Genomic DNA, 25,843 nt, shown 5'->3' with positions numbered 1-25,843 from the left:
AATCCTCAGCCTGCCCCTAAACTTTAATTTCTTCTGCTGATGTGACCCTAAGAGAATGTGTGAATAAATATAGAGACACAATTTGTTACTTGTTAAGAAAAAAATGAGCCCATCACACAGGGCATTGTCTTACTGCTGCTGCTGTTAGCACCAATACTAGATTGTATGAGAGAGGCATGGGCACAGGGGTGCTATTAGTGAGGAGTAACAGACAGTTAGCTAACAGAGTTCTAGAAAATGTCAAGGAAAAACTCTACAACTCAGCACCAGTTGAGTCTAGAGCACCTGGGTCTCTTTTCTGGATTATTCTCAGTGTTGATGAGAGAGTTACCTAACAGGAGCCAAACAACTTGTAGAGAGATCCGCAACAGACTCAGGAGCAAGCCTGACGAGATTCACTTACTGAGCCCTCACTTACTGAGTCCTCACTGAGTACCTGCTTTGTACTAGACACTCTGCTCCATGACCCACCTTTTCTCTAACTCCCCATCCACTTAGGAAGCAATAACCAACTGTAGGTTGAATTATGACCTGGAAACAAATGAAAATCAACTCTCCCTTTCATGTAAACAAACAAAACTTGTGCTAGAGTGTCTTAGAAACTGAACATCAAACCTCAGTCAACCTTAACTGGGAGATTTTTGCCAGATGTTTTCTGGATCTGGGTATTTCTCAACTCTGCTTGTCCTTGAGGTGAGGGGAATTTTAAAGGAATGGATCTCTAGAGGAAGGATAACCTCTGAGAGGGGGCTGATCACTGGTTGGGGAGGGGAGTCTGTTCCACACCAACTTTAGGTCTGCTTGCTGATGGGAAAGCTTTTCCTTTCTTTACTGTTTTAATTTAGCATATTGGAAGAGACAGTTAATGGAGAAAATGGTACCTCTTTTGGGGGAAGCTAAGTGAATGGAGATCTAGGGGTCAGGCCCAGATAATCTGATGCTAGAGGGGTGTCCTGCACCCCTGCACCTCTCATGCAATCTAGTTCATAGGACCCTACTTCCCCCCTTCTTTTGTTGTTCTAAAACATTTTTAAAACTAAGTATAGTTGATTTACAATATTTCAGGTGTATAGCAAAGTGATTCAGCTGTATATATAACATTTTTTCAGATTCTTTTCCGTTACAGATTACTATAAGATTATTGAATACAGTTCCCTGTGCTATACAGTAGGTCCTTGTTGATTATCTACTTTATATATAGTAGCATGTATCTATTAATCCCAAATTCCTAATTTATCCCTCTCCCTCCATTCCCCTTTGGTAACTGTCAGTTTGTCTCCTATGTCTGTGAGTCTGTTTTTCTGCTTCCCTGTTTAAATGATGAGAAGGAGGATTAGTAGGAGAGTGAGCTATGGTAGAAGACATTTTTCAGAGGCAATAGATTCCCCTGACTCATAACCAGTTTTCCAAGGGGCGTTGACAGTCTACCTAACTCCTCACTGATTTAGGGTCCCTTGGATATTTTTCCAGAATGTCCTGTATTTTCCTCCAGTCCAAAGCAGTTATCACCTTTTATGAGTCTGCTCTCCCTGTGACTCCTTGAAAAAGAGGTCATGTCATTAATCTCTGGCACATAGTAGGCACTCAGTGTTTGATGAATGGGGTAGATTGCTGGATGGCGAGAGAGACCCCTAGATTCCATCATCCTTCTCACGGTCCATCTCATTTCTTATCTCCTGGACAAAAATGTAACCCTGTAATAAAATGTCTTCCCTTTTTTTTTTTGCTTCCCTTTTGTTGAGAACCTCATTCTCACAAAAGGATAGAGGAAGTTAGAGACTGTGTTTGGACCTGGTCAGAAATGCTTCAGAACCTCTGGGGTATGACCACCCCTTTCCAAGTCAACTTTATAAACCCGTCCTTACAGTTAATATCTTGTCTGTGTTAAAAGGTATTTCTGATACATGGCATTTCCCCTTTATCAATCACTTCTCATTGTAGACTCACAGGAAAAAATCTTTGAAAGTTAATATTGAACAGGACTTAATCATTTTACAGATAATTACCTGGAGCCCAGAGAGGTCTAGTCACTTGCCCAAGTTTACACAGCTTGCTGGGACAGAGCCTGAACACCCCCTCAGTCTCCCCTCCCACCACCACCCCCAACCCCATCAGCCACCCTCTCCGAGCGGGCTCCCAGTGATTAGCCTTGCTGTGTCTCCAGCTACTTCTTGGGAAGTCTGCAGGCAACTTCCACCTTCATTCATGTGCCCAGTGTTTCTGCAGCACATAATAGGAATCAGGCAGCGTACTTGAGCCCATGGACACGAAGATGAAAAGTAACAGTCCCTACCTTGCAGAGTCTTTCTTTGAGGTCCGACCTCAAGAGTTCCAAGTTTCTGCACCTTAGATCCGAGGTCCCTGTGTCCTGCAGCAGCTTCCAGTGAGCAGAAGCTAGAGAACACTCGGGTGCCAGGCTCCTGCTGGACCTGGTGGGCAATTGGGCCCTAGCCCCTCCTGCCTACCCTGGATCTTGTAGCTGCCGTTGCCACCAAACCAATCATGCCAGAAAGTCATCATGATGATTTCAGAACTGCATTGTGATTTATGCAAAGCACGCAGATAATTACAGCCAGGCGCACAGAACACAGGATGAACATGCTGTGGGTGTGTGCGCGTGTTGTCTTTTGCCAGAGCTGGATGGTGTGTGTGTGTGTTTCTATTTAGTGGAATTCTTGACACCCTGTGAATCGAAACCAGTGGCAGGAGAAAAGATGGGACATTCCTGTTTTGACTTTGAGACAATTGGTGAACCTCAGGAGTATTTTCCACAAGTTTAGGTGCCTACAACTGAGCCGGTAGGGCGAGTCTCTGGAGTAGGGAAATCAGTCTTTAGACCCTTTACCACAGTCCTCCTACCTCGAAGCCTCCACACCTGCAAAGCGATGTTCAGGTCTCCCGGTCACAGACTAGTAAACTTTTATCTTGAAGACCGGCAGGGCCGAATCTTCCATGCCGGCCTTCATCTTTGCCCGAAATAAATTATTTGGACTCTTTAAAGTTCTTTAGCTTTAACTAAGCTCCCCTCTTTGCATCCACATGGCAGGTGTTTTCGGTGGTGATGGCGATTGTTGTAGCAGTGGTGGCAAGTGTATTTCTGAAAGTCATAATCCCAGTGTCCAAAATAGAGCCTGGGATAGGAACTGTGTTTCTGAAACGCTGCCGGGAAATCATTTCTTTTTCTAGGTGCGGAGTTTGTAGTACTTCTCGGGCAGGGACAGCTGAGCACAAGTCTGCCCAACTTGTCAAAAATGTTGACTTACTGTCCTGTCTCCTAAAAAACCCTCAGGATTATGGTTTTGTATCTCATTTCCCTGATCTCCTTCCACTTTGAAAAACAGACGAGGTATAACTTGGGAGGTAGTCGTCTCCTTTCTTGCTCTTTCTGGGTATCCGCAGACCCGGGTCCTGCTTGCTGCGCAGCACTAGCACCGCGAGGCGTACACGGGCGCGGGCTCCAGGCCCAGCCCAGGCGTCTGCGGAAAGTTGCGGTCACGTGCTGTGGCAGCGAACAGGGGCGCACATCCCGCGCCCCTGAGCCTCCGGGGCCGAGGAACTGCTGCTCCCTCCAGAGGCCGGGGGCGGGGCGGGGAAGGGAGGAGAGGACGGGACGCAAACACTCACTTGCACACACATACTCAGATCGAAAGCCTGGAAAAGTGGGATCCTGAGCGGGCGGATAGAATTGCGGAGTTCTAGTATCTGTTCACTTCCCCCAGAGCGTGCGCTGAGGGCCAGAGAGCAGGAGTTGTGACCCTTGACCTTCGGCCAAGCCCACGCCAGGAGGTGAGGCTGGCAAACTCTTGTTCGACAAGTTCAGGCTGCTGGGAGAGCTTAAATAAGAATTAATCTCTTAGAGCTCGAGGATCACTCTCTAGGCGTGCGCTCTGCCGGCGCAGAACAGGAACCAGGGCACGAGAGAGCACAAGAATCGCGGGAAGGCAGGCAGGAGGAGTGGGGGACTGAGGCGGGGGAGGGAGCTCTCCAGAATCCCCGAACCCTGAGGGGAGGGGCCGGCCAGCGAAGTCCGCTGCGGACGAGCGGCGGGAGGAAAGCAGCTCTGCCCTCCCGCCGTGCAAATGCAGAAATAATGGAGGCGAAATAGATTCGCCCTGCTCGGAATGGGCTTTACTTCTGCAAGCCGGCAGCACCCTCCCGGCGGCTGGTACCCAAATAGACAACGCGAAGGCCCCGGGAACTCGGAGCCTCCAGCAAACCCCATCCCAGGCCCCACGTCCGCGCACAGCGTCCTCGCAGATAACTTTCCGTAGATAGTTGCAAAATGAATAATTACTCACCTCGGACCAGATCCAAGTTTTACCCAACAGAAGGGGCACGGGACCAAGAATGAACCAACTCACATGGCCATATCCGGCGTGCATAATCACACACACACAGCCACCCAGTTCTTCCACGAATCTGTCTGGCCCTCTGGAGAGAAAGAGGAAAGCGTTTAGAGAAAGCTCCGGCTCCACTCCCCTTCCCCTTTGCCATGAATATAATAATTCATTTTTTACTACAAGAGCAGCACCATCTTCACCGACGCACCCGCACAGAGCCACACTTCTATATTCACACTTAACTCCTCAGCTCCAAGAGCGCCTGCATTTTCTTTGGGAGCCGCTTGGAGGTTCATTAATATCATTAGCATTTAACCCCCTCCCTCTTACCATCTCCTCCCCGCACATGGCTGACGTCAGACCCCGCCAGGAGTTGGGGGAAAAGCTAAGTGGGCCAGGGACGCCCTATTCCCCTCCCCGCGGCTGCCTGTCAGAGCGCTTCTGGAGATATTACAGGGGACCCAGTCCGCAGCGACAGGCACAAAGTCACCGGGTAATGAACTTCGGGGACCCTCTGACGCTGCGTGCTCGGCTCTCCCCGGATACCGGGAGCTGGCCGCCTTTTCCCTCGGAAGACTTCCCAGCAATCTAGTTTTCCCACTCCGCGCTCGGATTTGGGCAGCGCGGAGCCCATCTGCCTGAGACTGCGGTTGTGTGTTTCCCTTCTTTCCGTAAAAGAGCAGCGGTCTGTAGCGATCTGCCCACACTCTGCATATGCCTAATATAGAGGGAGAAATTGAAGACTGAGATACAGGAACGGTGAAAGAGAGGGGTTTTGCCCTTTTTTTGCTCCGTAGAAAGACCATTTTCGTGTCTCCATCTCTGTTCTTCAATACCCCTCTCTTGCCTGTCCTCCCTTCTCCCTCGATCTGCCTGTCCATCTATCCATTTGTCCGTACATGCCTGTGTTCATACCAAGCAACATTCCCAGCGGCTGCGGTTTTGCAAGAGACGGGAAGAAACTTAAGGATGCTTAAATTTCCACTGTGGAACGAATTCTGAGCGCCCAGAGAGCAGCGCAGCGCGCAACCGACACCCACCTGTCTGGCCCCGGAGCCTCCCAGGCTGGAGGGCGGCTGGAGAGCGGCGGCGCCCGGCGGCGAAGCGGGCGTTGCCGGCCGAGACTCGGGCAGCGCCCACCAACCGCTCCGCCCCGGGACCGCCAGCATGAGCAAGCCGGCCGGATCAACAAGTGGGTACCTATCGGGCCGCAGCGGGGCTCCGGCCCGCAGGCTGGGGCGGGCGCGCGGGGTGGCCCGGGAGGTCCAACCCGGCTCTCCAAGGCTCCGAGCCCGGGAGAGGGATTCCAGCGGTGTGTGCGCTTTGGCCCAGCTCCCTGTATACTATGAGTCAGTGCCTTTCGTGGTGAGAGATGAACAATTTCGTTACCTCTGCATTGCTTGACCCCCAATCCCACCCCCAACTTCTCTCTGGTATGGTGGGAAGGTTGCGACCCAGGCAGCCCCCCAGTCCCTGTCGAGTAGCCTCCACTTAGCCGCCAGGTGGGAAGTGGGGGTGTAGGGGGAGTCGGCGGGGGCGGGAACTAGGCCGCAGCCCCAGGCAGCAGCACAATAACACGCTCACTCAAAACTCCGAGCTCCAGAGCGCAAAAGCAACTCTGCGCAAAGCGGATTTTGAATGGAATGCTTTGCACCCCGTTTCTAGCTATTTCAAATAATCCTGTAAATTGGGAAGCAGAAACAATTTAAAAGTCACATTTTCCTTAATCCTAAATCCGCGTAGGTCATAACTGGGGAATTTAAAGTATGGCGAACCGCTCTAGCAAGGCGAGGACCAAATCCCTAATCCCAAGGACTTTTCGAGCGGGAGTTCGGCAGAGGCAGGAGAGTGCGGCCTGTTCCCTTCGCGCGCTTCTCTCCTTCCTTAAACTTGCTTAGCTGGAGGCTCTCCCTTGGGACACCAAATCGCCGCCGATCTCTAACCGCCCCTAGACGCTCAAGTGCAGGGCTGAGTGTGTATGTACAAGGGTTTTTGCGTGCACCGTGTTTGCGGAACCCGAGAGTGCGCAGGGCAGAGCAGGCGCTGGGCTGGCGCGGCCGCAATGCTGGATCTCTGTGGGGGCGTTTCAGTTCCCGCCATCCGGTGGCCCGGGGCTGCGGTTTCGAGGGTCCCACGGCTGGAGGTGGCCGCTGCCCAAGTCCCCACATCCCGAAGTGCTCTCGCTGCCCTTGTTTTCGCTTATAGCATTTATGGCGCTCGTGATTTCCTCAAACACTCCCTCCCCTCACTCTCCCTTATTGTCCCGAGTCTTTGAAAGTTGGGAGAGTCCGAGATACTTCTGAGGACTGATAATGAAGTCCCACTTGAGTGGGATGCAATTCTTCCCCGCCCTCCCAAGAAGTGAGTTGTGTTTTCACTTTGTCCGTTTGATTTTGGGCGCTGCCATTTTAAAGATTAAAGTAAAGTGAACGTGAACTAAAAGAAAAAAAATGAGAAATGTTTGGAACTAAGGCAGAGAGAGGAGAGAAGGGATCTTAGATGCCGCCGGAATCAGAGCCGACCCTGGCAGAGGACTGACGTTTCCAGTTTGCCTCGGGCCTACCTGACCTTGGCTGTCCGAATCTCTGAGAAAGGAGGCGAATTCGCATATTTTTTTTGTGGCCCATGTTCTGGCGTGTGACTGTCCTTCCCAGGAGGCTCAGGAGGAACACTTTCCTGGTGCATTCCGAGCCTCCGTTGCAAAAACCGAAGCCGACAGTCCTAGGCAGGCCTCGGTGTGCTTGCTTGCCCTGTGACAGGCCCTTGGCTCTTTCCCTGGAAGTAAGGCGCCTAGCCCACTTAGGGTGCAGGGTCGCCGGGGTTGAGGAGCCTTGAAAAGTGAGGCCTCGAAAGTGAGAGAAGGGGCAGGCGCGAACTGGGTTCGCTGGGGACCGCGCCCCTGTGCAGCAGATGGCCTAGGACGCAGGCGGACCCTTTGGACTTTTAAGGGAAAAGGCAGAGGGCCACTGGGGAAGCTTTGGAGTTTTCCAGCTTCCCAAGAGCCTGAGCTGGGCCTCCTAAACCTCGAGGCCGACACTGGTCCAGACGGCTCCACAGAGGTTTCTCAGGGCCGCAGGACAGCAGCCCCCGCCCGCGGCGCCGCGGCATGCAGGCCTTCTCCAGACCGGTGGCGGCAGCCAGACCGAGGCTTGCAGCCCTCGAGCCCCGAGAGCGAGGAGGTCGGCTCGCAGCGGGCGAGGTCAGACCCGAGCCAGGCTGCGAGGTCTGCAACCCCAGCCTCGCTCGGATTCTCACAGCTGGAGAGCAGAGCGATGTCACCCGGGAGCCCCGCCTGGGTGGTAACAAGACCCCGGCCAGTCACCCCTGCAGCCCAGACTAACTTCTTTCAACAGCCTCTGATGGTAATTACAGTAATCGAAGCTGCCATATATCTTTAGGCAATTATGACACACAAAAAGCCCCGAGGGGACCCCCTGGCGAGGGAAGTTAAGAACGGTTTTCCAGCCTCAGGAAACTCCCGCCTGCCTCACGTCGGAGCTCGCTCGACTTGCTAAATGAGAGGAGCTTTGCAACGGGGTTAACCAGCTTGTCTCGTGACCCAAGTCACCTTAACGTGGCTGGGTGGCGGAGTCTGAGGCGCACACCCGCTCTGCCTCGGAATTTTCTCGTCCTCTCTCCTGTGCTCCGCCCCAGACGGGTGGGCCGGCTTCTACTGTGCCCCGGGAGCCGCGGCCCGGAGGTCTGCGCAGGGACAGGGCCGACCTGGCGCGCCGGCTAGCCCTGGGGGCAGAGGAGCGAGGAGCCCCGCCCCGGGAGACCGAAGGTGTGGCCCGCACCTCTGGTCCTTTCTTCACCGCACCGGGGTTCTCCAGAGATGCCTGTCCCTGGCCTCCTTTCTGGATAGGAAGCGGAAAAGAGAACCCTCACCACTGCTCCTTCCTCGCGCTTATCTTGGCATCATCAAAAGTGCCACCGGGAAGAGGAGGGTAGAGAAGGTGGCAAGATGACTGGACCCCCAAATACAGACCCCAGCTCAGCCAGAGGGAGCGTGTTGTGCAGAGGAGTATGGCTGCAAAACATGGAGACCAAGTTTACTGCTTTCCAGAGTGAGGGCGGCTGCTGGGCGGCTGTTGAGTTCCCTTGGGCGCAGTGACAGGCCCGAAGGGGTGAGGGACAAGACCCGAGGTGACCTCCCCTGGCTCCCTCCAACTCCCTCCTCCTCCCCAGCACAACCTCTCCTCCCACCCTGTGGGAGAAGGGGCGCCGAGGCGGTGGTCGCCGCGCCGCGCGCCTCCCCCGCCGGCCTTTGTCGCCATCCGAATTCCCATGCTACTCTTTTTGACGGGTCACTGGTGGCTCTATAGGCAGGTGCTATGGCGGGGTTGTAATTGCCCGGGCCGAGCCTGGTGGTTACCAAACCCGCCTCCCCAACCCTGCCGCCCGCGTTCTCCCCGCCCCCACCCCCTGCAGCTCCTCCAAGGCCGCGCTCGGAGGTGCTCGCCCACTGGACGCCTCAGAGTCCACTAGCAAGTTTCCACCCTGAGGCCTCGGGCCTTCCCCGCGCTGCGCCCACGCTTCCCTTCCTCCCCTGGCCCAGCTGTCCTCGCCCTCGCCTCCCATCACCCCAGTGGTCCCCAACCCGAGCTTCACCCAGACCAAGCCGGAGGCCGCCCGGGCCCAGACTAGAGGCCTTCGAAGCGGTAGCAAAGGGAAAATTAAATGTAAAGAAGTTAATTATTAAGTAGTATTGTTGACTATCCCATCATCATTATCAGAGTATTAATTAAGGTAACCTTGTATTTACTCCTTTTGTTTGCGGGAGGAAGGATTTCTAAGTCTCTATGAACCGCTTCGGTCTTGCTGGACCCTTGAGCCCTATGGAAATATAGTCCCTTTCCTTCTGAGTTTTTGAATTTTACCCTCTCCGAAACAGTCCTCCGGGCTCCGCGGTCACCCCAGACTTGAGGGGATTCTAAGGAGATTTCCCTTGAGTCAAGCGACTGTCAAGGCCACTGGGGTTGGAGGGCAGTCAAGAGAAACCAGTCAGATGGCTTTTAAAAATCAGCCTCAGACAGCGGTGAAAAAGTGGGAGTGAGGGACCCCATGCAGGATTTAGTGTGAGGAGATAGGACTTCAAGTAGGAAGACCCTGGGAAGTGGAGGGGGTCCTGTCCCACCCTCACTTGCCAGGAAATCAACATACTTACAACACTCTCCCCCTACTTGCCTAGCTCGGTGCTAGTTACTTTGAGGAGAAAAAAAAATTTTTTTTTTTCCTGAAAGAAATTGTCAAAAGCGATCCATCAAGCATTATTTTAAATAGGTAAAGTGAAAGTTGGGCAATTACCACTACCCTTATTATCATTAATAATCCTAGTATTAGCATTACAATAATAATCCTAATAATAACCACCGCCCGGCAGCTCAGCGAAACCTCGATTGCCTTCCAGCTGCCATCCCTGGTTCCAGCCGTGTTTGTTTTTCTTCTTTTCCCTTTTACATTTCAAGTTTGTCTCCTCGCGCGCTCACTAACAACTTTCTCTGTTAAATGCAAGAGCAAGGGAGGGAGGCGGCCAAACTTTCCGCGGAGCAGAAAGGCAGCAGCGGGCCGCGCTGCCGCCCTGGCCTGCTGTAATCTTTTATTCCAAAATGGGTCTCGGCGATTAGAGGAGACCCAAATACATGTAGCGGTGCATGAATAATGCTCATTGTAGGAAACTGACACTTGCTCAAGGAAAAAAAGTTTGGCTATAAAATCACTTCATTATTTGCTTTTACCGCAGCTTCGGTGCTAATCCCTTCGGAGGTCAGATTGCTTAGCATCTCTCTCTCCCTCTCCCCTTTCCTCCTTCTCCGCCCTCCTCTCTCTCTCACCCCTTCCACACACACCCCCACCCCCTCCTTGTCTTTCCTGCGATTTCAGGCCGTATTTTAGATATTCCCTGTAAAGTGTGTGGCGACCGAAGCTCGGGGAAACACTACGGGGTCTACGCCTGCGACGGCTGCTCGGGGTTTTTCAAACGAAGTATCCGAAGGAATAGGACGTATGTCTGCAAATCTGGAAACCAGGTACCTTAGCAGGGCTGTGCTGCCCGGCTCCCCTCTGCCGTCTCCCCTTCTTTTGTTTGTGCCAAGGCCTCCTCTGAGTTTCCAAACTGCTAGGAAGAGACCAGGCCCTGACCACTCCTGCCCTCTCCCCTCCTTCCTGCCTCAACTCTCGCCTCAACTCTCAGTGGCGCTTTTGCCTGGGAAAGGTGGGAAGAGGTAAAGGAAGAGAGCTGAGTATGAAGGAGGAAAGCTGAAATCCCAGTGCCTCTTAATGTCCTCTCTCAATCCCCCACCCCGCCCTTTTTTTCTAAATCCTCTGACACATTTTTACACTGCATAAGGCCCATACTCTGACTATAAAGGCAGCCCAGGGGATCTAAGGAAATTTAGGATCTAAACCACAAGCGCAGGCAGGTGAAAGGGCTGTTATATGTTGCCTGCCACCCCACCGCCATTTTTAGCAGCACCCAAGCTCAATGCTGTGACCTGGGTCTCAGGGCAGAAGTGAATCGCACAAGGCATCTCAGTCAAGGTTGAGATGCGAAGTGAGTATTGGCCAGTTGGGACAGACAGGATGTGTTGAATGAAGAACTGTGCCCTTTCCGTTTCAGAGAAGCAGGACTACTTGGCAGTGGGTAGTGGGCCTTCAGCACCCTTGTGAATTCAGTTGAGCCTTGTCAGAAAAGGACAGAGTGAGCAAGAAGAGAAGGTGCCCAAGGAAGGAGTAACTGGCAGCCTTTCCATGGTTCCCATATCTTCTTCTCTGCTTAGAAGGGGTGCTTGGTTGATTCTGTTTTGGTCTTGAGCAGGAACTGTCTTAAAGAGACATAGGAGTAGGAGCACGGGCTAAGTGTGAGCTAAAACTCCCAGAAAGAGTGAACTCCCTCCCCCTGACTCAGTTTCCAGCTCAGAAGATCAGCCTTTTGGTCCCACACTTTCTTGGCCTTCTCCTTGGCCAGGCATACAGATCCTAAGTATAGAATGACCATCTCCACTCCCAAGAAGATCCTGAAGAGTGCAGTGGTCAGAAGTCATCCTTTGGTTACCAAAATGGTAAAAACATTTTCACTAATTAGTATATGTATTAATGTCTATGATATACTTACACATATATTGCTTGCTGCTAGTGAATTATTTATCTTTTTCTGAAGCTATGTCTGCTCATGCCAAGTTCTGATAGATTTGGATTATCAACAGAAACAAGAACAAGAAGATAGTGCATTTGGATAAGTTATTTTGAACTCTCCAGCCCTATTACCTGTTTAATTAAGTCCATAACTCTGTGTCAGTTTCTCATGTCACCATTTGAACATCATGTTATATATACCCAGGACTGTATCCCAGTAGCTCCACAGGAATATGGGATTACTGTGGATCATCACATTTGAGCAGGCCTCCACTTTATCTTTTATGCAATGTACAGAATTGGGGCATCAAAATCTCAGATGTTATGCTTGATATTTTCAAAGGGGTTGGCTGTCAACTCAAACATATTGATGTCAGTCCAAGTGCTTGTAAAGGAGTGATAATAGACTCATCAGGCATGGTGGTCCTTTTCTTGCACAGAGAATAAATGGCCCAAACAGAGGTATGCATCTTTCTCTCAGGCTCCAGATATTTATATGCAGTTGATCTGATTTGAAGGCACTCTTAAGAACTAATGTAAGCTTCTATTTTGCATTAGTATGTTTCTCAGAATACTAGAAGGATAACATTTGAGGATAGACATATGATTGCATTTATTTACATTGAGCTATTTAAACTTCTTTACATTGAGCTATTACACTAGCCAGCAAAGATGCCCAGAAGAATTCAGTTAGGAAAAAAAAGTATTTCCGTTTTCTCTTTTATTCTAAGGTTAGGTAAATAGCATTCCAATTCATCATTAACAGTAATGAGAATGTTTAGAAATTGTTATGAACTTCTGCTCTACCTTCATTTTGAATAAATCAACATATTTCAAATCAGAGGGGTATGATCTCATAAAACTGTGGTTTGAGTCTGTAATTTTTTCCTAAGGGGTATTTCAGAAAAATATGCTTACTCCAAATTCAGAGTATATGAGTTTTAAGGTTATGGAACAAAATAAAAATACATTTATTTTATTATCTTTCTTTCCACTGTAAATGTAACAGTAGCACGTAATAAAAACAGAGGAGAGCACCAAAATTCTTACGTATTTACTGTGTATAAAATACACATGTAGATATGACTCTTTTTGTATCTATATATATGTTCCCTCAGTAATAACACCTAACATTGAATAAATTTCATTAGAAATTTTCTCTGTACTTTCCTCTTTTAATGGACAATATTTTTCCAGAAAATTTCACTGGATAAAACATTTATTTTCTCATGCGTCTCAGATAAATATTTCTAAGGCAGCAGTTACCGATATTTTTTCAGTTATCATGCTAATATTCTCAGTCCATATTATAATTTTTTCAGACAGTCCCTCACATTATTTTCCAGGTCATATTTACATTGTGGACATTTCTAGAATTTGTCCAGGCCTTGGGCTCTTCCCTTCCTACCCTCATATCTGTAAGCCTTGCCCTCCTAACCACTCTGGCTTCTGCCTCACCTTCCAGGAATGGCTGTGTTTCTATGAATCTGGGCTGAGGGTAGTCTTTAAAACAACTCTCAACCTGCTGGTTATAAGGATGGCTTCGAACACGTAGACAAGAGAGGAAACAGGAGAGTGGAGAATAATGAAATATTTATCTGACAGATAAATGGGCTCACCCAGAGAGTGACAGAAAGAGGTAGACTCAAGAGCTGAAAGCGGAAAGAACAGTCCGCGGGAGAGGAATGTGGCAGGGATCCGTGCAGGCAAGCCGGCTCGGTACAGTGCTCTGAAGCCTCCCTCCACCCGGGCAGGTCGCTGTCTTCGGTCCTGAAAAGTCTCGCCCCCTACTCCACCACCACTGCGCCTGGCGGAAGTTCCCCCTCGTGAGCTCCTCCCCGCACAGCGGGGTCTGGCAGTCCAGTCGCTCTGACCCTTCACCTGCTTGGACTCCAGCAGGACTTTCCTTCCTGTCTGCTTTCATAGGGTCAGGGACTGGTTTTGTTGAAGTAGCTCTGAGAATCCTAGCCCTTTCTCCCCCTGGCCCTGCCAGTGCCCAAGGCCCTCGCGTTTCGCGGACCCATGCTTGCCGCTTCGCGGTCTTTGGCCGGGTCCGTACTCGGCCTCCACGCGTTTTCCTCCGCCCAGAGCCGGCTTCTAGTCCCCACTCTAAAGGCCCTTGGGGCCGCTGACCACCTGCGCTCTGTTCCAGGGAGGCTGCCCGGTGGACAAGACTCACAGAAACCAGTGCAGGGCGTGTCGGCTGAAGAAGTGTTTGGAAGTCAACATGAACAAAGATGGTAATCTACTTATTCTTAGTTCATCTTATGTTGGTTGAGTAGTAAGTAAATTATGTATACAGAAAATAATGGCACTCCTATGCATGTAAATCATCTCCTGAACATTTCTTTCCAGACTCTGGGAATTGGCCTCAGGCTTTAGTCATCTCCCGGCTTGAGTCCCAGCCCCACCCCACTGAACTCCCCAGGGTAAGACCCATGCCTTCATGGGGCCCTTGCACCTCGCAACCATCCCCACTAAGCTAGCGTTCCTGAGGCCCCCACTCTGCTGGGGACACACTTGTGACGTTTCCGATCTCCCATCCAGATTCCTCTTCTCACCTCTCCTGGCAGCCCTTTTGTGGCCAGTCTTAAGTCTGTTAGCCTCTCACAGGGTCTTGCTGTCTGGATGTCTCTGGTAGAGAATATCCTATGGACTAGGAGACTGGTTGAAGGAGGAAGGGCAGAGACATGAACAGGCAGAATGTCTAGCCCTTGTTTGTAGACTCACCAAGATCACAAAATTAGGACGGCTGTTGAGATCTGTGCTTCTCTCAGTTCTAAAGAAAGGGGCTGTAGCGGCAAGGTAACACTAGTGGGTGTCTGGGGCACCCAGCTCCCAGACGTCTCAGCAAGAACTAGGTCGTCAGGATGCTTCTTGGGCTTAGAGTGCAATCCAAGGGCGTGGCCGGCGGTGGCCTGGCCAGGGCGCCCCAGGCCTGGAAGGGAGTGGGAAGGGGGCGGGAGTCATGGCCAGGAGGGAGGAACGGGGCCTCAGGACTGGGTGCGGAGTGGGCTTTGCTGTGAAGGAGGCCTGCCGTGAAGGAGGCATCCCCCTGAGGTACATGCAGCTCCCAGTGGGGAAGTTACTTCCTCCGCGGCGCAGGAAGCAGGAGGGAGCGTCCAACCTGTTGAACTTGTGTATTGACAAGTTGTCAAGCTCGTGGAGCGGAAGATTGCCCTGAATTAATTTGTTTGTTTAAACTGTTGGTGGTAATTGTCACATCTCCCTTGCCTTCCTCCAGCACATTTTGAGAGGGCTTTCCCTCATCCCATCCCCCGGCGGGCCCGGGCTCGGGTTCTTTTCTCCCGGGCCCTCTGAGGCCAAGTGGTATTTCCAAGTAGGGCGGGGGATGGAGGTGGGCGGAGTGGTCGTCGGACTGATTGACTAAAGTCTGTGCACAGACGCTGTGTGTGTGCGTGTGTGTGCGCGCGCGCAGACGCGCGCTCAGTGACTCAATCCTGTGTTACTCTGCGACGCCATGGATTGACTGTAGTCCTGACAGGCTCCTCTATCCATGGGATCTCCCAGGCAAGAATACTGGAGTGGGTTGCCATTTCCTCCTCCAGGGAATCTTCCCGACCCAGGGATCTAACGCTAGTCTCCTGCAATGCTCCCTCTACATTCAATTGAGGTCGAGACCTAGCCACTCCTGCCCAGAGGATCTCTGGTCTCCCTGTAACCTGCCTGGGCGCGGAGGAGCCCTGAACAGACAGAACACACGTAGTCTTGCCTGAGGCTCAGGCATTAGTGTGACACTATGGGCCGCTCTTCTCGGCTTCAGCTTCCTTATGCAAACAGTGTAAGGGTTAGACGGTCTCAGAGCGCCTCCACCCTCACGTTCCTTCTCCCCGCTTCTCTTCATCTCCCGGGTGCCCTTGCCTGCCTAGACGCGCCGGTTGGCCGGAGAGCGCGGCAGCGTCTGTGTGATGACCACGTCTCTGATCTCGGGCGCGCGCCGGTCTGTGTGTCTCTGCAGCCGTGCAGCATGAGCGGGGCCCTCGGACGTCCACCATCCGCAAGCAGGTGGCCCTCTACTTCCGTGGACACAAGGAAGAGAACGGAGCGGCCGCGCACTTCCCCTCCGCCGCACTGCCGGCGCCGGCGTTCTTCACCGCGGTCACGCAGCTGGATCCCCACGGCCTGGAGCTGGCCGCCGTGTCAGCCACCCCGGAGCGCCAGACACTTGTGAACCTGGCTCAGCCCACGCCCAAGGTCAGTGGCCTTGCTGGGCCCGAGGCCGTTCTGAGTGGTGGGCGGAGAGGGGCACGCCCATTCTTTCTCAGCTGGGATAGCTCGAGCAACACTTAGGGAGAGAGACCTGGCAGGGTCCTCAGTGCTTGGCCGAGCTCTGCGGGGAGCACTCGACCTCCCGCTCTCCCCTGTTGAGCTGGGGTGCTCAAGCTTCAGTGTGTGGTAAAGTCACTCTCTGAGCTGACTACAACTGTGGACTTCTAGGCCCATTCCCCCTTACAGCAAATTTGAGGTGGATCCCACCCAGGAACCTGGGCCTTTAGAAAATACCTCTAGTGTGAAAGCCTGTCTGAACCAAGAGGGCAGCCTAAAGTATTCCTGAAGGACAGAAGAGCAGAGTTGTTTTTAGAAGAAAGAAGTTGCCTGCAGCTGACAAAAGAGCACCTTGAATTCCAACTGCAGGGATCTAATCTCTTGGACAAAGGTCCTTAATGCAAGAGAGAAATGTGGAGCTCACCCTGTTAGGACAGTATGAAGAACCTGGCTTCATTTCCCACTCCACTTCTGAGTCACATGAATTTACATAAGGAATGAGCCTCTCCTAGGAGGGCCACAGCCAGAACCACCTCAAAAGGTACCCCTAGGGACTACCTTCCAGACTTCCGGCTGGTACCTACACAGATGCCCCACTTCAGGCCAAGAAGGCCTCCAGATCTCCCCCAGACAAGGGCCAGCTGCAGCCCCACACTGCAGGGAAGCCAAACACCTGGGCGCATGCACAATATTTAATATTGCTTTCTTACCCTTGATGTGTATAATAAGCTTGGGAAAGTAGTGTTATGAATATGTTGTCAGTTATGAATGGGAATGCTCTGTGAATGATTAAGATGTCTAATTGAAATATTTCCATAATATACTAATCCTTTCTAAAAATACTCGTATGCATATTTGTGTTTGGGATGCCTATTAATTTATACTTTTTTCCCACATCTATTTTTATTTACTCAAATGCAAGAAGCTCTAGTCTAAATTGGGAGATAGGCCTGGCACTTGGCTCAGCCCGAGGAAAATTTGCTGCACAGGATAGAAAAGCCACATGCCCCTCTTGATGGAAAAGGCCGCCAAAGAGTGGCATGAGCCTCTCCCAGTAATTATTATTTCCCAGACTCTGTAGATGTTCCCGTCTCCTTCCTTGGTCTAGTTAGAAAACTTTAATAGTGGCTCTTCTTGCAGAGCTGTTGTTTCCTTACTCCCTGATTTTTCTCTTTCTTCCCCACCCAGTATCCCCATGAAGTGAATGGGACCCCAATGTATCTCTATGAAGTGGCCACAGAGTCAGTGTGTGAATCAGCTGCCAGGCTTCTATTTATGAGCATCAAGTGGGCTAAGAGTGTGCCAGCTTTCTCCACGCTATCTTTGCAAGACCAGGTAGGACCAAGAGGGCACTGAGCTCTTGGGGGAAGAGGGTTGGGAAAGAAGCAACAGTTGTTAGGCTTATTAAACTAAATGCTACTTGGATAAATCACCAGAGCCAGGCATCCATTCTTAACAGCAGTGAGAAAGTGATTTTTCTTAGCTTCATGCTATGGCTTCAAAATATCTAGCTATGGAATCCTTACTAAGAAGTGTAATTGTGTTATTTCAGGAAAGTTGGATATGATCTGCAAGAAACAAATACACAAGATCATTTTCTTTTTTAGTTTAATTGGAACATCAAATTTAATCACAAATTTTAAAAATCATAAATCTTAATGATGTTTTAAATTTTTAATAAAGCAATGTTTGCTTAAGAACACTGGAACTGAGAGAAATAGAAGGTGATGAGAGTATTCCGTGGTTAGATTTTGAGAACTAGTCTCATATTTGCAGCTTTTATTTTTCATTATGATGCTCACAGTTTTGGCCACTGATGTATCAGCATGAAGGATTAAAGGGTGTGTTGCACAGCTCCCTTGATTCTTTAAATGCTTTTAGAGATTTTGTGAACAAATAGGTCTGGTGCATAATCCTGTGATTGTAAATGACAGTAAGTGGGAGAAAAAAGTATGTGCTGTTAAAATTGTGTCATACCAAAACTCAGAAGTTTTATTGTTAGGAATATCATAAATGGCCTCTGCCATAATTTTTCTATCCTTAAGGGAAAAAAAGAAAATGAAGTATTCACAAAAATTGGCTGTTACCAGTACATTCATGGAAATTAATGACAAATTTCCCAAAAGGCTAATAAGTAGTTCCAAAAGCAAAGGATTTGTTTCTTTAATTCATTTTATACCTAATTAAAGCATAATAGTGCCCCTTAATATGAAGTATGTTTCCACAGAGAGACCTGGCAATGTGCTCAAAACATTTAATCTTCTAGCATGGGATATTCTTTCTTTTGTGGCCTGGACTTTCAGACATGGTTAGAATTAGACGTTGTTTACCTTGCATTTTGAAAGTATTATTTTCTGTACTTAATGCAATAAAGCTGAAAATAAAGCATTTTGAAAATTAAACCCTTTGGTCTAATTGTGATTTTGGTTAAAAGCCTTCACAATTCAGCCCTTAGCACTCAGAAAGAAATCCTCTCACATAAATCATCCAGGATTACTGGTTTTGGAGAGATTTTTCAAAAACAGATTTTTCAAGATGGTTAGTTTTTATCTTTGACCAGATTTACTTGTAGACTCTGACCATTTGCTGTGTGTGTGTGTGTGTGTGTGTGTAAGTTGGCTATTTTTTCTGAAAACAAGTATTTGTAGACTCCTTAATCCAAACAAAATTTACTTACTATCTGCCACTTAGCCCTTCAGTGGAAACCCTTCAACAAGCAAACTGCAGTGAAGTGTAATCCAGTATATTAATTTGGAAAAGGAGCCAGATTTTCATTTTAAATATTCAGTAGCACATTTCAATAGAATGAAAATGACAAGCACCTTGATGCTGTCCACTTATGAGTCTCAGAAAAATCAGGCAGTGAGATGAGGTAAACTCAGCAAAACCCAATTAACATAATTACACCCTGATTTCCCTGCATGCCTCTTGGGAATTAGTGATCGCTCTCCCAGCCCAGCCCCCTCAACCCTCCAGGGAGATTGGGGCCCACATCAGCATGCTTAGTCTGGAATCCTCAACCCTGATAATATCAACATTTTCTATGAGGGGAATCTGCCTGCTCGCCTGTTGTTGGCATTTCATAGGGCCTGGGTCACCCATGAAGTTTCTAGGTAGTCAGGAACAAATGGATGCAAGGACAAGAAGGGTAAACCCTTTTCCAAGGGAAGCAAAATTGGGGGAACTGGAGTGACTGACTCTCGAGTGCATGTGCAAGTATAGACACCTTTTAAAAAGGAAAATATGAGAAAATAAGGGAAAGCTAAAATATTCAGAGGAAAAATTACCAGGACAGGCATTTAAAACACTTTTTAAAATGATAGAAATTTACATATTGCAATTGTTTATAAATTTATAAATTACACACTATATTATATTATACATCTATTGTATGACAGCTGATGCTTTTGGAAGATGCTTGGAGAGAACTGTTTGTTCTAGGAATAGCACAATGGGCCATTCCGGTTGATGCTAACACTCTACTGGCTGTATCTGGTAAGAATTGCACAATTTAATGACTTTGTTGTAGAAATTACCATAAAAATACATTACTGAAAAAAGAACAACATGTAAAGAATAACAAATTCCTGCTGAACAATAGAGTATACCTGTCATTTATAAATCTATATTTAAATGCAAATAATGTTGTTTTGTTGTATTCATGACTGCTTGCATTGTTATTTAAATGCAAATTACTGTGTTTGTTATTATCCAAGAGAAGATTTTATATTAACTTTCATACAATATAGCCAGTTTACATAGAATCAGATATCTTAGAGTGACAATTGAATAGATATTGATATGCAGGATTTTGTCAAAAATCAATATTAAATCATGAAAATGCCTTCATGTTAGAGCATTTATTGCATATTTTTATTCTAGGCATGAATGGTGACAACACAGATTCCCAGAAGCTGAACAAGATCATATCTGAAATACAGGCTTTACAAGAGGTGGTGGCTCGGTTTAGACAACTCCGGTTAGATGCTACCGAATTTGCCTGTCTAAAATGCATCGTCACTTTCAAAGCTGGTAAGCAGATACAGACTGCTGTCTCTTCTTCCAGTTTTGCCATCTCACTAACTCAGTTCAGTTCAGTCGCTCAGTTGTGTCCGACCCCTTGTGACCCCATGGACTGCAGCACGCCTGGTCTCCCTGTCCATCACCAACTCCCAGAGCTCACTCAAACTCATGTCCATTGAGTCAGTGATGCCATCCAACCATCTCATCCCCTGTCGTCCCCTTCTCCTCCCACCTTCAGTCTTTCCCAGCATCTGGGTCTTTTCAAATGAGTCAGTTCTTCACATCAGGTGGCCAAAGTATTAGAGTTTCAGCTTTAGCATCAGTCCTTCCAGTGAATTCAGGACTGATTTCTTTTAGGATAGACTAGCTGGATCTTCTTGCAGTCTATGATACTCTCAAGAGTCTTCTCCAACACCACAGTTCAAAAGCATCTTCTTTGGTGCTCAGCTTTCTTTATAGTCCAACTCTCACATCCATACATGACTACTGGAAAAACCATAGCTTTGACTAAATGGACCTTAGTTGGCAAAGTAATGTCTCTGCTTTTTAATGTGCTGTCTAGGTTGGTCATAACTTTTCTTCCAAGTTGTAAGCATCTTTTAATTTCATGGCTGCAGTCACCATCTCCAGTGATTTTGGAGCCCCCCCAAAATAAAGTCTCTCACTGTTTCCCCATCTATTTGCCATGAAGTGATGGGACCAAATGCCATGATCTTAGTTTTCTGAATGTTGAGTTTTAAGCCAGCTTTTTCACTTTCCTCTTTCACTTTCATCAAGAAGCTCTTTATTTAGCTCTTCTTTGCTTTCTGCCATAAGGGTGGTGTCATCTGCAAATCTGAGGTTATTGATATTTCTCCTGGCAATCTTGATTCCAGCTTGTGCTTCATCCAGTCCAGCGCTTCTCATGATGTACTCACTCTTATCCACCTCCAAGTCCAAAAGAGAGGTGATGGTTTTCAAGAGAGCTGATACTCTTAGTCTGACTCCACTGGACCTGCATGTTCTTCTTCTTGTTGACTATCCCCTTCCAGAGAGTGCTTGCCCCATCTGCGTTTCTGTGCTGCTTCTCACAATTTCCTGGTCTTCATTTCTAGTTCCTACACACAGTGGTTCTGAACTGAGAAGTTTCCGGAATGCTGCCGCCATTGCAGCTCTTCAAGACGAGGCTCAGCTAACTCTCAACAGCTACATCCATACCAGGTGACCCTTGTTTGCCTTGAACATGTACTTAAGAAAATTGTTTCCATTGTGAATGTGTGAGCAGGCAGTAAAAAGCCAGTTCAAACACTGCAACTAATTATCCTGTTGCCAAACTAGTTAATTTAGTTAGAATCTATGTCCTCATCTATTTCTAAGGGTAGGGGAGAGAAGCAAATCAAATTAGGTTATCAAAGTGAAACCACTGCCAGACACCTTACTCTTGTCCCAGATGAACAAGTTGATCCATCAGTATGGCTGAACACATCTAGGTGAATGCATATCACCCATCGGCTATCCGTAGAAACTCTCAGTCACTGGGGTTCCGGCAGTGCTCCTCCTGGCCCACCAAACAGGCAAATCCACCACGAGGTCTGTAGACCTTCTGTTTCCATTTTCATATGAAAAAAGTAAGGCTTTTAAAAGAGCAGTGGAACCTTGCTAGTTTACTAAGTTAGGACTGCAGTAGATCTGAGGTTAGAATACAGATGCTATTCTTTTTTATTCTCTAGATTGATCTTGAAGGGAAGCCCATGGGAACCTGTCTCTATCATCTCAGCATCACCCACAGACACTCTGCTGGGAGTAACTATATCAAATGGGTAGAGGGCATTAATACTTTCGTTATTAAAGAGGGTCAGAGAAACCCTGAGTCACCTGTATTCACTGGGGATGATACCACTTCTGCAAAGATCACCTTATTTCTTTATAAATCCTCTTTTAAATACTAATAAGTAAAACTGTTCCCTGTCCCAGAGTCGTTGAAGGTCACATTCAGAGCTCCTATTCCTGAAAGCTTTACGGTTCACAGCAGATCTTTAGTAGCTGACAGCAACCAGTATCTATTGAGTGCTTACCATGTACCCTACAACCCAGCATGTTGTGATTTTCCCTGAAAGTAGAGGGAGTATATAAACAAATAAATTTGTAAAATGTGAGTTTAAAAACAACACCACTGTTCCCTGTCCATGGAATATCACTGAAACTGTGATGTGTGATAGTGCATGTATATGTTTTTCCAAACTAAAGTCTCATGGCTTTTAAATTTAAAATCCACATTAAATTTTAGAATCTATATAGTAAGCACTTAAGACTTGTTCAGAATTATAAAATGGAGCAGTGCATAATTTGGGCACTTTTTCCCCCATTAAAAACTAACTTGTATAACATAACTGACCTCTGACATACAGAGTCTTTAAGGTATAAAGAACATCACACCAGAAGAATATGACACTAGGTATTGATTCAGCCCTTTCTGAGTCCTCACTTTTTGTAGGGTGGCTCATTGAACACTGTGGGACACGAGAAAGGACTGTCCATTATCATTGCAGGAAGTAGGCAGAAGTGTTCATCAGACCAGGGAAGAGAAAAAGTAAAGTGGGGAGTGAGAGAGATGAATTCTAGTTGGATGGAGTAGGAAAAAAATCTGGAAAGTCTGGTGGGTGGAGAAGACAGGTGAGCTGGTCCTTGGATTCCAGCAGGGGAAAAGGTGACCGACAGGAGCCGGAGAAAGGGCTGGTAGAGGGGCCAGGGGAGGTGCCAGAGAGGGAGTAAGGAGAGTCTGAGAGAGCCTGACATTTCGAGAGCTGCTTTTAGGATGACTTGAGAGAGTTAAGGGCTTCCCAGGTGGTACTAGTGGTAAAGAACCTGCCTGCCAATTCAGGAGATGTAACAGAAGTAGGTTCTATCCCTAGGTCAGGAAGACGCCCTCGTGGAGGGCATGGCAATCTGCTCCAGTATGCTTGCCTAGAGAATCCCATTACACGGGAGCCTGGGGGGCTACAGTCAGTCTATAGAGTCACACAGAGTCAGACAGGACTGAAGTGACTTAGCACGCACGAGAGCATTAAACCACAAATTAACAGAAGTCTATTTTGGAAAAATGATAACTATACTACTTCTCCCTCACCCTCAAAACAAAGAAATTATTAAGGGAAGGAACACATCTACTTTGACATGAGCTTTGTATTTCGTGATATCAGTTACGCTATAATGTAACATTGATGTCTACAGTCATAAATGTGACAAAACTAACTATACCTTACTTCTTAGCTCCTTCGAGCCGGTGAACATTCTCCTCTAGCACTTTCCTGTCTAGAAGAATCTGAACTCTAAATGAAAAGTTAATGTTGCAAACTGAGCTAACTATGCATTAATTGTTAAACCTGCAAACTGACCTAATTGTTACAGCCCTGTAAGTGATTTCTCTAATAATCTAGGACATAAGGAGAGGGCTAGAAATTGGCATTTCACACAAACTATACATAACTATGTGTAATAACCATATATAATAATGAACAATTTAGTAATATATAATAAACTATATAGCTGACAATCAAATACATGGATCTGTGACAGACAGAACAGTTACACTTGAAACAAGAAAACTTCCAGTTATGTATGCTGATAGATGGAGTCAGGGGCCTAGATATTCTACAGAATAATTTTGAGCAGTCAGAGAGCCTCTTTCTTTCTCTCTGTCTCTGTCTCACACACACACGCATACACATGGTTGTTGTTTCTGGGTAGTACAGTACTCCACATATAATAAACACTTAATTTGTCTTGACTGACTAACCAGCCCCTTCCTAATTAGAGGATAAAAGAAGTGGTGAGTAGGTGAGTGGATAATCTACTCACGGAAAATCAAGAGTTAATTGTCTATGAAGTCTCCCAAAGCCATCCTTTCGGTCATTATTTCCCTGTGTTTTCTTTCTCACTGGGGGAAACGCCAACACACTGAGTGGTTGCTGCAGACAAGATGGGGGCTTGTCTAGGCCACCACCGCTTCCCACCCACTGCAGGGGCTTTTCTCTTCTGCCTGCCTGGGAAAGGAAGCAGTTGTTGAAGAGTAAGTGGCCAAGGTGAGAGGGAAACATGGGTCTTCCTCTACTTTCCAGGAAACATAGAAGATGCTTTCAGCAAGGAGAGCAAATGTGATTTATGTGTTGTTGTTTTTTCTCTCCTGTGGGGAGGCTCCACCATGTCCATTCCACATCATTAAATGTGGTCTGGCTGGGCAGTGAAAGAGCCAAATGAGATCCTCAGAGACCCAGGATGAATTGTCAGCCTGAATGAAGTATCAGGTTGAAGAGAGGGACTCTCTTTGGCTCAAAACTTAGAGACAAGCATGAAAGTTGTTCCCCTGGTCTCTGTTTGCACCGTCGGGTTATTGGGCATTTAAACTCAATGTTCAGTTACCTAAGTCCTGTGTAGGATATGATATCTGTCAGTTTCTAGCACTTGTGGCCATGAGTTGAACCTGGCTGAGTCAGTCTCTTGGGTGGTTTGTGTCAGTGCACGGAGCCCTCCTGTATTGATAACCTGATTCCAAGCTATAGACTGAAGAAGCATCAGAGCTGGAGTGAGGAGGTGGCTTATAGGCATCTAAAAGCAGCAGAAGATTGAACTTGCACATCTGAGTACAGATATATGTTGGACATCAAGAGAGGAAATTGTTCAGCAATCTCTCACATCTTTAATTATATGCCAATTTCATTGACATGAAAGTTGGGTGGCACTGCCATGCAACAGAGCTTAGTCTTTAATTTGCAGTGTAATAAAGATGGAATTATTCCTGAGAGTGACTAAGTATAGTGGCTGAATAATAATTTGGATAATTGCTCGGAAAAAGAATCCATTTCATTTGAGGGAAATAGCCTGGTGAAGGAGTCTTGAGAATCAGAAAATGTGTATGTTGTCACTAGTTTTTACATCAGTACTAGTGGTTGGTGTCTACACTAGCAACCGTAAGTTTATTATTTGGTCTAAATTGACTACCATATTTCTTAAAAAATTTTTTTTTCCAAATAAAATGCAACCCCTGTGCTAATGACGAGACTGTCACCACGTGCTTTTGGCAGTGTCATTATGTTCTCTGTGCCTGTTATTCCACCTGCCGAATAGGGACAGTACTGCCTGGATAGGACCCTGTAGTATGTTATTAAAGAGGCTGAGTCAGGAAGTTATGCTGAAGATGATGTGTGTTCAAGGACCGATATTAAGCCTGTTCGTGATGGATCTTACCTTGCTTTCATGGCTTCTCCTATTCCAGATACCCCACTCAACCTTGTCGCTTTGGAAAACTCCTGTTACTCTTGCCAGCTTTACGTTCTATTAGCCCATCAACCATAGAGGAAGTGTTTTTCAAAAAAACCATCGGCAATGTGCCAATTACAAGACTGCTTTCAGATATGTACAAATCCAGTGATATCTAAGCTCTCCAAGTCCCCACTTTTCAGGATGGAACAGTATGTGATGAACTTCAACCCACGGAGAACAAACCTCAACTAACAAACCCTTCAGGAAGCATAAACCTGGGAATGTGTAGCCTTCAGAAAAGAAATGTCAATTGACACGAAACGATTCCAGTAGCTCTGACCTGCTGCCTCACCCAGGGTAGGGCAGCCTGGAAGGAAAGGGGTGTAGAAGGACCGCCTGAGCAGAGAGGACTCACTGCTGCCGTGCCCTGGGAGGGGGCCGAATTTGGGGTTGCCATAGGCCGTGCCATTCTGCCTCTTACCTGGAAGATCAGGCTGAACTACCAATAGCTGAAATATAAGTAGAACTTTCTTTTCCCTTTTAGCATATAAAGTTGGGTAACCAAATATAGCTCTGTGTATAACATCATACAGCAGCCTTCAGAACTATTTTATGTTGAAGAATTTATTTTAAAAATAATGGTTAGGTTTTAAATCAAAAGTTTTATCAAAAGTTTCCCTTCTATTGTACTGCATCATAAAGTGGCCTTCAGAACTGAATTAATACGTGAAGGGTAGCTTATGCTGTGAGATTTGCTTTTTCTCTTTCTTTTTCCTTTCTTTCTTGCTTCCTCCTCCTCCCCTTCCCCGCCTCTCCTCCTC

At 47.6% G+C, this 25,843-nt stretch overlaps 1 protein-coding gene across 1 annotated transcript; it reads left to right on the top strand.

The window, feature by feature from the left end:
- The first annotated feature begins 5,507 nt into the window (after positions 1 to 5,507).
- NR2E1 (nuclear receptor subfamily 2 group E member 1) lies at positions 5,508 to 25,198 on the top strand. The gene is made up of 9 exons (XM_068985349.1): positions 5,508 to 5,532; positions 10,224 to 10,369; positions 13,627 to 13,714; positions 15,454 to 15,689; positions 16,950 to 17,096; positions 19,160 to 19,256; positions 19,644 to 19,793; positions 20,879 to 20,984; positions 25,036 to 25,198. Exons 1-9 carry the CDS (start codon positions 5,508 to 5,510, stop codon positions 25,196 to 25,198), a joined length of 1,158 nt encoding a protein of 385 aa, XP_068841450.1.
- Positions 25,199 to 25,843: the final 645 nt, after the last annotated feature.

This window comes from Capricornis sumatraensis, chromosome 13, assembly GCF_032405125.1.
Source record: "Capricornis sumatraensis isolate serow.1 chromosome 13, serow.2, whole genome shotgun sequence".
NCBI classification, from domain to species: domain Eukaryota; kingdom Metazoa; phylum Chordata; class Mammalia; order Artiodactyla; family Bovidae; genus Capricornis; species Capricornis sumatraensis.
This window is presented reverse-complemented; position numbering and strand designations above follow the sequence as displayed.

Bases quoted from the DNA above. Each gene is read 5' to 3' on its own strand.
- NR2E1 (XM_068985349.1), top strand. From the start codon at position 5,508: ATGAGCAAGCCGGCCGGATCAACAA. The intron at 5,533-10,223 runs GTGGGTACCTAT...CTGCGATTTCAG, and splicing joins CAAGCCGGCCGGATCAACAA to GCCGTATTTTAGATATTCCC. The intron at 10,370-13,626 runs GTACCTTAGCAG...GCTCTGTTCCAG, and splicing joins TCTGCAAATCTGGAAACCAG to GGAGGCTGCCCGGTGGACAA.